At 40.3% G+C, this 13,835-nt stretch overlaps 3 protein-coding genes and 2 long non-coding RNA genes across 10 annotated transcripts in view; 3 read left to right on the top strand and 2 right to left on the bottom strand.

Annotated features, from left to right (window-relative positions):
- Positions 1-1,405, bottom strand: part of LOC123969430 — an 11,406-nt gene extending 10,001 nt beyond the window's left edge. For both annotated transcript variants that reach the window (XR_006824732.1, XR_006824734.1), the window contains exons 1-2: positions 1,177-1,405; positions 949-1,031 (exon numbers count right to left, since the gene is read on the bottom strand). This is a non-coding gene — a long non-coding RNA (uncharacterized LOC123969430). The remainder of the gene's footprint in view (positions 1-948; positions 1,032-1,176) is intronic.
- Positions 1-4,209, top strand: part of abcc6a (ATP-binding cassette, sub-family C (CFTR/MRP), member 6a) — a 25,061-nt gene extending 20,852 nt beyond the window's left edge. Inside the window, exons 24-31 of the mRNA XM_046046811.1 lie at positions 165-364; positions 573-699; positions 971-1,072; positions 1,181-1,327; positions 1,455-1,613; positions 1,782-1,948; positions 2,128-2,322; positions 2,805-4,209. Of these exons, the coding sequence (XP_045902767.1) occupies positions 165-364; positions 573-699; positions 971-1,072; positions 1,181-1,327; positions 1,455-1,613; positions 1,782-1,948; positions 2,128-2,322; positions 2,805-2,913 (1,206 nt within the window). The 3' untranslated portion in view covers positions 2,914-4,209. The remainder of the gene's footprint in view (positions 1-164; positions 365-572; positions 700-970; positions 1,073-1,180; positions 1,328-1,454; positions 1,614-1,781; positions 1,949-2,127; positions 2,323-2,804) is intronic.
- On the bottom strand, positions 1,429-6,181 carry LOC123969429. 3 transcript variants are annotated; one of them, XR_006824731.1, is made up of 3 exons: positions 5,586-6,179; positions 2,738-3,089; positions 1,429-2,218 (listed from the first exon to the last, which is right to left on the bottom strand). It is a non-coding gene; the product is annotated as an uncharacterized LOC123969429 (long non-coding RNA). The 3 variants fall into 3 exon arrangements; XR_006824729.1 differs by lacking the exon at positions 1,429-2,218 and having other exon boundaries at positions 2,397-3,089; positions 5,586-6,181; XR_006824730.1 differs by lacking the exon at positions 1,429-2,218 and having other exon boundaries at positions 2,397-3,122; positions 5,586-6,181.
- Positions 5,025-7,818, top strand: cep20 (centrosomal protein 20). Its single transcript, XM_046046812.1, has 4 exons — positions 5,025-5,176; positions 5,907-6,104; positions 6,389-6,473; positions 6,934-7,818. The coding sequence occupies exons 1-4, from the start codon at positions 5,032-5,034 to the stop codon at positions 7,061-7,063; spliced, it is 558 nt and encodes a 185-aa protein (XP_045902768.1). The 5' UTR covers positions 5,025-5,031; the 3' UTR covers positions 7,064-7,818.
- Positions 7,819-11,637: 3,819 nt separating this feature from the next.
- The window catches only part of myh11a (myosin, heavy chain 11a, smooth muscle), a 28,931-nt gene continuing 26,733 nt past the window's right edge, over positions 11,638-13,835 (top strand). For all 3 annotated transcript variants that reach the window (XM_046046622.1, XM_046046623.1, XM_046046624.1), the window contains exon 1: positions 11,638-11,724. The gene's annotated coding sequence lies outside the window, so the exon portion shown is untranslated. The remainder of the gene's footprint in view (positions 11,725-13,835) is intronic.

A 13,835-nucleotide genomic window follows, 5' to 3' on the forward strand; every position in this document is an offset into this window, starting at 1 on the left:
TCCAAAACCAACTCTGCTGATTTTGCCGTTCACTTGTGTTTTGTTCCCCACCTGCTGACATAGATATTACACACATCCACTGTGAATTATGGGAAAGCCCTCAGTGCTCTCTTTTGGTTTCACTCGTTAAAGCTGGTGTTTTACTTTTCCACTGTGGGCTACAGAGCTTCTACGTCGCCACATCCTGTCAGCTGCGGAGGCTTGAAGCTGTGAGCCGCTCGCCCATCTACACCCACTTCAACGAGACGGTGCAGGGCGCCAGCGTCATCCGGGCCTTTGGCGAGCAGCCCAGATTCATTCAGCAGGCCAATGCGAGGGTCGACTTCAATCAGACCTCCTACTTCCCCCGATTTGTGGCCACCCGGTGAGATGACATGTGATTATTATAATGTGCTTTAATTTCATTTATACGTTCATTTGCTTAGTTACAGTTCATGATGGATGGTGATGATTACCTGAGTTACAGCGGTTGCTTTATGTTACATTCTTAAACAAAATTACTCCTTGCTTTAGTAATGAAGACACATTTTGGAACTAGACTTCCCACAGCTAAATCAGTGTTACATCCACAGGTGGCTGGCAGTCAATCTGGAGTTTGTTGGCAATGGTGTGGTCTTAGCAGCTGCCATTCTCTCTGTAATGGGTAAAAACACCCTGAGCCCAGGCATCGTTGGTTTGGCTGTGTCACACTCCCTCCAGGTAGGAGGCTCTGCCTACACACACACACACGCTCGCACACATTCCCACACTGTAGCCCTGGAGGTGTCCCAATCCCGACTTATTAAAATTAAAGACAGCCAATTTCATACACCACACAACATTGTGGGAAGTCACTCCAGTTGCATGTTGCATGTGACAGTTAAGAGGTTAAACTGGATAGAGCTGTGTTGCTTTGCTCAGTCAGCAAATGCATTTTGAGTGCAGGAGAGAAAAAGATTTAAAGCAAACCTCATTGCATTGGATATTGCAGGTGACTGGGATCCTGAGTTGGATCGTGAGATCCTGGACTGATGTAGAAAACAACATTGTTTCTGTGGAGAGAGTCAATGAGTATGCTGATACTGCTAAAGAGGTCAGTGTTCCCACCACATACTACATTTCACAAAATGTACTGCATCAAATCACTGCTCAGGACACTAAATCCAACATCAATAAAAAACGTTGTTATTATCTCACTCAGGCCAGTTGGAATATAGAGGGCAGCTCCTTGCCCCTGGCCTGGCCCCAGAGAGGTACTATAGAGTTCCAGGACTACGGGCTGCAGTACCGTAAAGGCCTTGAGTTGGCTCTGAAGGGCATTACCTTGAATATTCATGAAAGAGAGAGGGTGAGTCAGCTTGAATGATCAAAGCTGTTTGTTGCAATCTTTACCAGTCTTAATCCTGGATCACTTAAATTGCTTAAATTGCAGACTTATGCCTTACATAAATTCTGATGAAAAAACTTTTTTCCAGGTTGGAATTGTGGGTAGGACAGGAGCGGGGAAGTCCTCACTTGCTCTGGGAATCTTCAGGATCTTAGAGGCAGCAAAGGGAAAGATCTTCATAGATGGAGTCAACATCGCAGACATCGGACTCCATGACCTCAGATCCCGCATTACTATCATTCCTCAGGTAAGACAGTAGTAATAACAGAAACTGAGCTCTGGCTTTCATCACATAAACTGTTTGCAATAGCTGCAATACATATCCAGTGTGAAATAAGCCATTCTAAATTGTATTAATCCTGAAACCAATCGGGACAGTTTGGTGATGAGCAACATCTGCTGTCCTCTCTCCCAGGACCCCGTGCTGTTCTCAGGCTCCCTCCGGATGAATCTTGACCCCTTTGACACCTACACTGATGAGGAGATGTGGCGTTCACTGGAGCTCGCTCACCTCAAAAACTTTGTCTCTAATCTGCCTGACAAACTCAACCATGAATGCTCAGAGGGAGGAGAAAACCTCAGGTACGCGAGTACCCTGATATGACACATTGCAGTGCAGATAACCACAAGCCATTGTTTTGCCTTGTCAGTCACTGCTATATCATTACAGGGATATCCACACAACGCTGCAGGATACATACAGGATTGAATCTAACATGTGAATCTGTCCCTCTCTCTCCAACTCGCCTTTGTCTGTGTAGTCTGGGTCAGCGCCAACTAGTGTGCCTGGCCAGGGCCTTGCTGAGGAAAACCAAGATCCTGGTTTTGGACGAGGCAACAGCTGCTGTGGACCTGGAGACAGACACACTAATCCAGTCAACAATTCGCACACAGTTTGAAGACTGCACTGTCCTGACCATTGCTCACCGCCTTAACACTATCATGGACTATACTAGGTACATAACAGTCTGCTAAGTAGTCGATATTTTGTGGTATTTAGTGGACTGACAGAAAACGTATTAAGGGCATGTATTTTAAAGTCATTTATCAAGTAAAATACCAAATATTTGATGGTTACAGATTCTCACATCTGAGAATTTACTGCTTTTGCCTTTTTCACATCACTGTAATACTGAATACCTTTTTTTAACTGTTGGTCTGGCAAAATATGCCATGGAAAGGCATTACTTTGGGAACCTGTAACCATTTCTCATTTTTGACATATTATAGACAAGATTATTTATAAAAATTATATGATTTTCTAAAGAAATTAATGTTCAATCGCAGCCCTACAATCCAGTAATGACAATTAACCAAATGCTAATCACAAGGCCAGTTATCAGCCTGGACACCCACAGCTTTATAACACACATAGATCAGGTGTCACAAAGAATGCAGGATCTAACAGCTGTCTTCCTCCTTTGTTGCTGCTTCACAGAGTTATCGTCATGGACAGAGGCCACATTTCTGAGATGGACACTCCAGCCAACCTCATCGCACATCGGGGACAGTTTTACCAAATGTGCCGGGAATCTGGGCTGGTCTAGGTCTTCACTGGGCTTCGTACCATGGTGCTGGTGTCCTGGTGTACAGATGTGACACCTTGTTTGTGTGGCTCTCCAACATACGTTACATTGGGCCATTCCAAGCTTTGTGGCAGCTTAAAACGTCTCTCCAGGAGGGCATTGTCAGTGAATCTCAAGAGCAGGTGCTGACGCAGTCCCTATATGTTGGTATATAAACACACACAGACAAGCTGTCCTAAGTCAGGAAAAGACATTGTTAACCTCAGATGATGAACACTCAGAAAGATGCTACAGTGGATTGACTGTTAAGTTTCCAAGCTATAATTATTGTATATAGAGTAGGGGAGTCAATTTATTCCATGAAAGGATTAAGCCAGTGAGCTGGAATGAAAGAGTTCCGCGCATCTTAAGGATTTTCATTCTCTTTTTCAATGGGAGCTATATTATTTTTGTAGTTTTTGTAAGTGTTATAAAGCACAAGAGATATTTTTTGATGTTGTCTCAGGCTTAAATGTTGATGTTTACTCACACTTTTTTTTAGCCTTGTATACCAAAAAAAGAGGCAGTTTTGTAACTGTAAATTGATATCTATTTTGTCGTCTTATCCCAGAAACTGGGACAGGAAATACTCTGACACACTAACCTTCAAAAAGGTTCACCCTGGCAAACACAGGGGAAGTGAGGTTTACAAAGCCTTCAAAATTTCAGCAGGAAGCAGCCAATTTAGAATTTTTATATGTCAGGGTAAAAGAGGAAAACATTGAAATGAGCCAAGACATTAGCAGTCGTCCAACTATGTTGTGGCTGTTGTGTATTTCTGTCAAAGTAAACACATAAAAAAGTCAATAGAGACCTTGCTGGTCAGATTTAACCTGACGCCGGTAGTGAAAACCACCATGAATGAAGAGAATGTCTCTTCAAAACAATAGTGATAAATCTCTGTGTCTTTGCCTACACCACACTACTCAGGCCATACAGATATATACAGAAGAGAAGAAAATAATCTGTATTGTTCTTTTGGTGCTGACATGACACACTGTAAATAGTCCATGTTGACCTTTACTCTAAAATCAAAGAAAGAACCCTATGATATTTTCTAAGAGAAGAGGAATTTACTGTTTTTGTCTTACTGGTTTAGACAATATAGTGTACGAGAAACCCTGTAGTTTATTTATGTAATACGACAAAATGTATTAAGTGTCCTTAAAATTCTGAGGATTGTATTATATTTATACTTTTTATAACAAGCTTGTTCATTTTTCACTGACAATTTACTGTTAATGTACTGTCTTGATCCATCCATCATGCTGGACAATAAACCTGATTTGAATCTATAATACGGTTATACTTGAATGTCTTTGTAAATTAGCCTGGGGACAAGATCAATAAAGGTCAATTCTTTCAGCCCTTTAAAAGCACATTTTAATAAAAACAGAAATTTATCAGAAAGCTGTGCTCCAGAAGGACCAAAACAAATTCAAATGACAGCTGACAAATGTGGTAATGTGATTGAGCTATGTGCATTAATATCAGATCTTAATATTGGTGCATATTAAAGTCAAGTCTTAAGTCATTTGCAACAACTGCATGCCAAGTCTTGCATCTGTCAGAGGAAGTCTCAAGTATTCACAAGCAAATTCCAAGTAAAGATACATGACTTTCAGGTCTCTGAAAGCTGGCCATTTAAATAACACAGCATGTGAGGATGTTTCTTTTGCAGATGTATTATTAGTGTTAGCTGACTCAAAGTCCTAACCTGCCAGATGCCTAATTTAAATATTCAAAGTGCAAGGCAAGCTGTGCAGGGCAAACAGGTCAAAACTTAAGACTTCTGCATTCTCGTGTTTCATGGGTTCAAATCAAGAATCGAGTCCTAATTTTGTGATTTGGTCCTACTGTAAGTCCACAGCTCTAATTAATTATCACCTCTGTATCAGAGGTTATCCAAAGGAAAAGAGATGTATAAATAACCATATTTTTGATGCATACAACCAGGGACTCTGAATCCACATTAATTCAGCTTGACTGTCTTCTATTAATAAAATAATCATACATACATACTAGATTACAGTAGAGTGTAGTATTAACGTTGTGGAAGACGATTGGTGTGAGGTTTGTACACATTTGAAAACAGCGTGGATGTCATGGCTGGGGTCTCCTGAACCTCTTAGTTGTAGTTATACATCTCAGTCACTAGATGGCAGAAGTCTATGGGTATGGACAGCGGCAGACAGTCGTTTGTTTACACTTGTTGCAATGGCGACCATCACTGAACTGAAGTGCGGTAAGCGCTTTCCATCATTCATGAATTTTTCTACTTTTTACAGTCTTAAATGAAGCTAGAGTTGATAAATGACAGCTAATTTTACTGCACACGTTAGTCAAATTGCATGTAACACTGATTAGCTAAGTCGTGTGTAACGTTAACTGTCTCCATTCAAAAATCCAACAACAGCTTTGATAGCCAAGTGGCCCTAACTTAACGTTAACGTTAGTTGTCAGCAAATTGACGCCTTAAAGTGACTCAGATCTTTCTTTAATGCTAACATGCACACTTCAATTCGGCTTATATACATACAATATAGGTACTACATGAGGTTGTCATGAATTTCACACTGCACGTCAACTTTGCACCATAACGTCAGTTTACATTTAACGTTAGCAAGCTAAGTTAGTTAGCTAGGTTAACTTACTGTTAATCGAAGATGGTGAAATCCAGACACATGTATGTAATCACACGTATTCCGATTTAAAGAGTGGTTTCTAATGACTCTGGTAGGATATAGAGTAATACTGTAAGAGATCCATATCTTTTTCAGCACGTTTGGGAACATTAAATTTGCAAATTAATGAGTGGAGTAAGTTACGGCAACTATTAGAAACAACAGCCTGTTAGGGCAAACGTTAACGTTAACAGTAAGGTAGCTGAATATACCTAGATACCATAACGCAACGTAAGCTCCCGGTTATTTGGTCACCTGAGTTTTTAATCCAATAAAACCTGAATATTTTAGCCGTGAGGGAAACGCTGGAGTCCCGTGGTGTGCTGGGCCAGCTCAAGGCTCGCATCCGGGCAGAAGTGTTCAGTGCCCTGGATGACCAGCGTGAACCTCGTCCGCCACTGTCCCATGAAAACCTCCTCATCAACGAGCTAATCCGGGAGTACCTGGAGTTCAACAAGTACAGATACACTGCCTCAGTACTAACAGCAGGTTGGTGAAAAAAACATACCAGCCTAACTAGTGTTTTCTCGGTTATATAGTGTCTCCTAAATTACTATGTGAATATTTGAGATTAGGCCGTTCCAAAGCCTGTTAGATTGATCACTTTATGATCAGTAGTTTTATTTAAAGTATAGCAGTCTTTTACTACGTGCTTAGCCTAGGCGTAGGTACGCACGTAGACCCTAGGCCCTACGCAGGAGTATAAATGGGCCTTTAGTTGGATTCAGTTTTCTGTGTAACAGCTTCTACACTCAGCTCTGTTTTTTTCTTAGAGTCAGGTCAACCTGAAGTTCCCTTGGACAGACAGTTCCTGGCAAAAGAGCTGAAAGTCACAGAGGATACAAGCTCCAAGTCTGTGTAAGCCTCTACAGTCTGCTGTCCAACACAGTGTTCAAATATGTACTGAACTCTCTGGGGGGTATAATCAGTTATGGGGTAATCAGTCCAAAAGCTCTGGAAATCATCACCATAGTCATAGTTTTACTTGTGTTGTGAAATTCAGCATTTCTCTGTTGGTTCTTAGCTTGGTATATGTGGCTCAGCAGATGCACCAGATGTTGTAGTCTGGCTTGTGTCACTTTCATATCACTGTTTCATTTCCCTCGTACTTACCTCTGTGTACCATCTGGGAAAACCAAAAAACACATAATTAAAAGAAACTGGTACCATTTTAAGAGCATGTACCAATGTGTGACCATAATGACCTGGGTTTGATTATTTGGTCCAGGAGCTTGTCAATCAATCCATTTTCTTTCAGTCCCAGAAGAAAAATGTATATCAGAAGTTAAATTTTCCTTTTCATATTTTTCCTTTCCAGGCCTCTTCTCTATGGCTTGGTGTGCCACTTCGTGAACAGCAGTGATAATGGTGGAAAGGTGTTTCTGCGGGGTGCGTCTCTGCCAGCTGGTGCTAGTGCCAGCAACACAGTACCTGGACATGATACCTAGAAGTTAATGCATGAGTCCTGGAATAAAACGATGCTTCTACACTCCAATTATGAAATGTTGCAGCATCTTGTTGGATTTTAATCCTTTTCTCCATGATTTTTCACCGTTCTCTCACCAGAGTGTAATCAACAGGCATTACAGCATGGACTATATTCCTTCTGCTGAGCTGATAAAAAAGGCACAAAGCCTTTGTATTGCTTTATACTGTAAGTTGCCAATGATTCCAGATGGCCTTTTTTTGTTTAGGTTTTTAATAGCTGCCTTTACCAATAGGTTTAGCATCAATCCATATTGCTCATTCTCTGAATAATTCAGAAAAAAAGTTTAAATATCATTCTAGATGTCTTCTCTGTTTGAATTTACAAATGTTTGATACTTTTATATTGTGTTTTAGTTGTTGAACAATAAACGTTTCATATTTATGCACTACAGTGAATCAAAAATCCTTTGTGGGAGTGCTATTTTATTGGCTTCCACATGGTGGCAGGCTCACCAAAGATAAAGCTGAAGACTGCTGCTGCCAGAAGATTGAACAGAGATGTTAGGGGCATATCCACCTTTAATCCTTTAATTGCATTAATATTGTGGTTACTACTTACTACTATATTATGTCAGTTACTTTTTATTCAAAACTATTGTAAACTACACAAAGTGTACTGCCTGCAATCAGAACTGTATTTGGAAGTACAGCACGTACTTTTGAGCATGTGCTGTATGTAGTTTTCAACACCTTACAGTTAAATAATGTTGAATAACCTGCGCCTGAAAGACTTTTTTTTGACATTCAGTTACTTTCCTGTGATTGTCTTAACATGTTGGCACTCATTGTGTTGGTCTGTGCAGCCAAACCCACCCATGTTCCTCCTGCCCCCTTGTGTTTGAGTGTGTCTAAGAAGTATTTACCTCCTACTACTTCCTACTTGACCCTTGTTTGTTTGTAATAGTCAGATACCTCGTGGTCATTAAGATGTATGTTTTGCTGTGTTCTCTGAAGCCTGGGAACCTTATGACCTCCATAATAGCTAAGATAGCAATATTGAAATTATATTAACTGTGCAGGAAAAGAAGTCAAGATACACAAACACCTTCCGTCAGGCAAGCAAGGAAAAACCACCACATGGAGACTCTGCTGCACGCACAAAGATCTACTGCAACAATCCCATACTCTTTGCATCTCACTTCCTCTGTCACCATATAATTTTTTTTATCTCACATTACTTTTAAGTTTCTGGAACTGATTATTTACGGGGCTGGCCATTTATTTCTCAGCCTGACAACTGATGCTGGACACAAGTTGCACCCCTTCTACCATCTGCAACATAATCCATGCCTTAAATAAATTGAGGCTTTATTTATCTTTTCTCCTCTGCCAAATCTGCATCTCTCATTCTTGATTGTAGAAGCTTTGAAAGATGAGGTCATTGCTCTCAAATTAGTTCACTGAGAGGATGAGGTAATAATATGATGGAGCGGGTAGCTATAAAGATGAAATGTAACAATTTACCATCAGCACAGTTTGTGCAACAAAATGTAACTTAATACTGAGTCCTAATTTATTGCTTCTTAGTCCCATTAGAAATGATAATGTGTTGTTTAGTGCTGAAAATAGTATCACAGCGAGCCTCATCTGGGACATCTGTTGTAGTTTCCTCAGAGCTAACCTTTTTTTGCCCTTAAAGGCTGTGGCCCTGAGGCGCCCAGTTTATTGGCACCAGATATGACTGTTCTCTTGAAAATGGCTATATAAGCGGAGGAAGTTCAACAATGGCACTTGATTGTTCAATTGGCAGGTTGCCCTATAATAGGTAGCATTTATCCTGCACTGTATAAATTGGTTGTGTGTGAAAGAGACAGCTGTATAAATACTACTGAATTCAGTGGTCATTTGACTACAGCAGAGCGAACTGATGTTTGCCCCTGTGCTCAAATTAGAATGCAATTGCATTCCACGAGGGTCAAACATATCTATAAACATATTTTCTCTTCAATAGATGGCCATCTATGGACATGAGGGTGAAGAAGAACATTAAACATAATGTATGTAAGAAATCTCTGTATTACAGTTCATGTTGTTTTTATTATATATTTGTTCTACCTGTTCTACTGTTGTTGTCATTATGGCTGGTTTAGTTGTAAGTGGTGAACTCCATAAATGAGTTCTTCAACTTCAGTCGAAATTTAGTCATGTATTTTTTTAATATATCAGATAAGATGTTATTTAGATGTTTTTTTTTTCCTTTCAAATGGGATTCACTGATAACTGCTGATTTAACCATCCTTCACCTTTGTGTACATAGACTTTTTATCTATGTACACTCCCACCACCCCCTCTCCTCCTTGCCACTGTCGACTTTTCGTGGGTTTTTTTGCTCTGAGGAATCACTTAGACATTATTCTCCATCGCAGACAACCAGGGGGTGGACAAATGTTTTGGCCGAAGTTGAAGGTAGACTAATTTTGTCAGCACACGGTGCCCTCATACTTCCACTTCAAGTTGTTTAGGTTCCTATCCTCCGTTCTCCTGGCATGGATCACGACACATGGCATTAAAGAGAAATATATAGATGTGACCTTCTGTCTGACAGCAGTCATAGAGTAATGATCCTGTAATATACCTGTGGGGATTAGCATAGAGAGCGAAGCAGTGACACAAAGTTCAGTGCAATGCAAAAATCATCCAACTGTCTCTCCGTATTATTCAGATCAAGAGCAGGAAACTGTAAATAACCTCTTTCATTAAGCATATTTCAAGAAGACCCCTCTTGGACTGACAGCATATTCCCTAGTTGCCTTGTTGTACTGTAGATTTATACGCCATAAATCATTTGTCTGTCACAGTTAACTACAGGTAAAGAAACAACTTTGTTTGTTTGAACAATGCTATTGCTGCTGGACCATATTTAGTCACTGGGGCTCGGGGTGCTTGCCTGTGCTAGACTTTGAAAGTAACACAGAAAGCTGCCGAGATTCCATACAGACCCCACTGTCCTTATATGGCACACACTGCAACCTCTCTCTTCAGTGTATCTGCTGCTTTGCCTCCCTCTCTCTTCCTCCTCCTCCTCCTCCATGTCTGGGTCTCCATCCCTCCCTCTGCTTTGTCTCTCACCCTGTCTCTCCCTGAGTTTTTCAACACTAGTTTCCCCTTTGTTAACGCCACCCCGCCTCCTTGATGGTGGCCAGAGGAAGCCCTGGGGTCCTCCATGTTGGTCTTTGGTCTGTCATCAGGTTTCACACACTCACACACAAACACACATACACATACCGGTTCAGTGCTGTGCCTCTCTGGCAGAAAACAGGCCTCGGCCATCGACCAGAAGCTTGATTTATTGGAGCAAATAGATTGGTGTCCTTATATAGGAAGTTCCATTGGAAAGACGCTGGAAACAGGGGGAGGCAGCAGGGAGAGGGATGGAGGACTGTTTGTGATAGTGGAATGTGATGTGCGTAATGATAGAAGACATGTGGGATGTACAGACACACACAGAAATGCTTGTGTATTGGGGGGGAATCTCTTGGAGCGGTCACAGTAAAGGGGGATTCCTGTGCTGGGAACAGCTTGCCTTATGAGGAGTGGGAACAAATTGCATAATCTGTAAACCCTACAGGGTGTGAGATTAGAGCATGTAACCACTAGGTTTTAGTGATTGTGTCTACATCATATAATAGTGATGCATTTCTAGTTTTAATTTAAATGTTTTATACTGTATGAGCCTGAGCAAGGCAAAAATTATAATAGATGCTAAAACTGAAAACATTAAAGATGGCTGAATTCCATTGTGCATGCTGGCTCTCTTATATATAATATATATAAATAGAACAGAGCCATCATTAATGTTATTAGTAACACTTGTGCTTATCTTCCCATAACAAGTCAAAATGTCTGCTGTGATAAAACTATTACAAGTAAAAGTCTTCCGTTCAAAATGTTACCTAAGTAAAAGTACAAAGGTTTTATCTTCAAAATGTATTTAAAGTACCAAAAGTCCTGTGAACCCTGCTGTGAAATATTACCATATGTTTTATTAACTGATTATTATTACTGATTAATCAACATGTAAGCAGTATTTTAATGTTGTGGTGGCTCATGCAGAATTTTTTTTAATAAATGCTACACTGTTTAATCTATTAAAAAAACATCACATTTTTAATCTCATAATGTGCTTTGCAAGTGAAATCTTAACCTGGAATGTAGTAACTAGAACTAGCAGAAGGATAAAGTAGCATAAGATGGAAAACAAAGTGCAAATACCTCAACTTTTTACAGCACTTGTTCTACAGTGGTCATTCATAATTTACATTGTGTCCCATTTAATTTTAGCCTATTTTAATTTTTAGCAACATTTTATCTGCAGGACTCTCCATTCAGCACCTCTTCATTCAAATTATACCTTCATCAAAACTGCTAGCGTCCGCAGTGCGCATGTCCTCTGCCTCCTGCTCTGCTAATGGATGCTGCCTGCCGCTGGACGATGCTGGAGGAGGAGGAGGAGGGCCAGCTTGTGCAGCTCCACCCTCGCGCAACAGTGGGCTGTTTAAATGCTAAGACTCTGAATTTGACGGGGGTCATTTGGACTGTCCGTTTTTGGAGTACCTTGTCAACGCCAAACCCGAACTTTCAAAATCCGAAGCCTCCCTGAACACAAATTTCTTCACATCACGTAAGTATCCTTTACAAGAGAGTGTCGTTGCACGAGTGGTGGTGCTGTAGTTTAGTGCACTTGTCACCCCTAACACACTTTGCTAACTTTAACTGCATTTGAGATAGAGATAGAGGACTATATGTCATAGAACATACAAGAAAAACTTTAATATTCCTGTAGTGGTATTAAACATTAGTTAGGCTAGAAAATTATTAGCTTTACCTAATCAGCTTATATTTTTTTGGCAGTATCGTTTTAGTCCATCGTTAATGAGAAAAGAAAAGGTAATTTGGGTCCCAGACAGGCCTACATGTTTTTTATCAAGTGCATTAGACAGTGAACTGGTTGAATCCTACACTGTAAAAATGCATGTACAGGAAGTTAGGTCTGAATATCTCTGTAAAGAAACGGGCATGACTCTAACCATGGAGTTTCCTGTTTCCCAAATATGGTTGTTTAAAGCTGCTTGTCTGCTGAGCTGTTGTGGCTGAAGATGCAGAGAAGTGAGTCCTCCTGACAGTTCTAAAAAGTAACCAATGAAACCTATCAGTGATGGTTTTGAAAGAGATTATTTAATTTTATTGTTTCTTCTCTCCATAATTATGGACCTTAATGACTAGTATTTAGCTCTAACAGTCAGTCTACATATAAAATGTGCATTAGCCCAAAGAAACAGCAGCATTACTCTCATTTAACTTCTTTAAAATGACAATGGCTTCTACTACCTAGAAAGGGGCACTTGGACATGGAAAATGGAAAAACTGATTTAGGCAAAGATGCCCACAGTTTGCCACAATGTCAATACAAAGAAAATGGGCTGTAAGCTGAATGCCTTTTAAAGCTAAAGGAAGTTGAGATGTGTTGATATTTTATTTGGTTGCCACATTTGTATATAAAATGGACAGTTCTGTAGAAGTAGGATCTTTTCTCTAATGGGACAACCCAAGTGTCATCTATTTTAGTCTCCATGATTGAATTATCTTTACATTGTAATTGTATTAAATTGTAATCCTGGTATAGAGGCATGGAAATCCTAATGTGTCAGGGTTTAATGACCAAATGGTAACAGTAAAAATGTTTGTGAAACAGCCAAGAGAGGAAATGAGTAAAAACATTCACAGGCCCTGCAGGTCAACCTCTTTCACCCACAAATAGAAAGGTCACGTAGTCTCCAGGGTGACATTTTCACTTGCTTATTATTATTACTTAAAATAGAGATTCTAAAATTAAGTAATCATTATTGGACACATCATAGATTTGTATTTGTTTTTATTCTTCTCAGCCAACATCTAATGACAGGGAAGGATTTGATCAACTTAACGGAAATGTGATACGGCTTTGAGTTGGTGGTTTGCACTGAACTATGCAGGACAGAAAGAGTAGGATTATTTTTTCAGTATTTAATTATGGCATGACTGAACACATTATTCAATTATAATGGAGTATGGGTTTAGTCTCATGGCAAATGATGCATGTGGTGTCAAACAGACCCTTGTGATGGCTATGAGCCCTTGTCATCTCTTGAATTTCAAGTCAGTCTGTATCAACCTGTTATCCTGTCAACCCCACAGCTGGCAAGATTCACTGGCTGGGTGCAACACTGGGAGCTGTGTTGACACAACAAAAAGAAGGATTGGGGCGGGAGGTATTGAAAGGTTTTAAGGCACAGTGGTGAGGAAAGTTAAAGGGGATGAGAAGGAGGACCTTGATTGGCTGCATACACTTTAGAATGGGGGTGGGGATGTCTGTTTACTTTTATCTTGCGGAAATAGCTGATCATCAAAGCATCAGCTGGTCCCTGTTTCCTCAGTACTAGCTCACTGGAATTATCTGCCCGCTCTGCAGTTTTTGACAAATATGTCTCTGTCTCAAGTTAATATTTATGCAGAGTACTTTCTGTGAGGTTTGGTTTGGCTGGTCCCTGGGGTACATTTATAGGCTTTCTCAGGAGGGCCAGTGGCTTTTTTACATAGTTCCCACTCAATTTAAGTGTGTGCCAGTCTCAGTGTACAGAGGGATGGAGATGGGGTGCATTAACAGCTGGTGGACAGAAGTGACTCATTGTCTGTAATCCAGGAACCACTAAGTTTTGTGCTCAGTAGTTCAGAGGCCAGTCTAATTTGACACAT

This window comes from Micropterus dolomieu, linkage group LG04 (assembly GCF_021292245.1).
Source record: "Micropterus dolomieu isolate WLL.071019.BEF.003 ecotype Adirondacks linkage group LG04, ASM2129224v1, whole genome shotgun sequence".
Lineage (NCBI taxonomy): Eukaryota > Metazoa > Chordata > Actinopteri > Centrarchiformes > Centrarchidae > Micropterus > Micropterus dolomieu.

Coding starts and splice junctions, on each gene's coding strand:
- cep20 (XM_046046812.1), top strand. CDS start 5,032: ATGTCATGGCTGGGGTCTCCTGAACCTCTTAGTTGTAGTTATACATCT. Junction 6,105..6,388: donor TGCCTCAGTACTAACAGCAG/GTTGGTGAAAAA, acceptor TTTTTTTCTTAG/AGTCAGGTCAACCTGAAGTT. Junction 6,474..6,933: donor GATACAAGCTCCAAGTCTGT/GTAAGCCTCTAC, acceptor TTTCCTTTCCAG/GCCTCTTCTCTATGGCTTGG.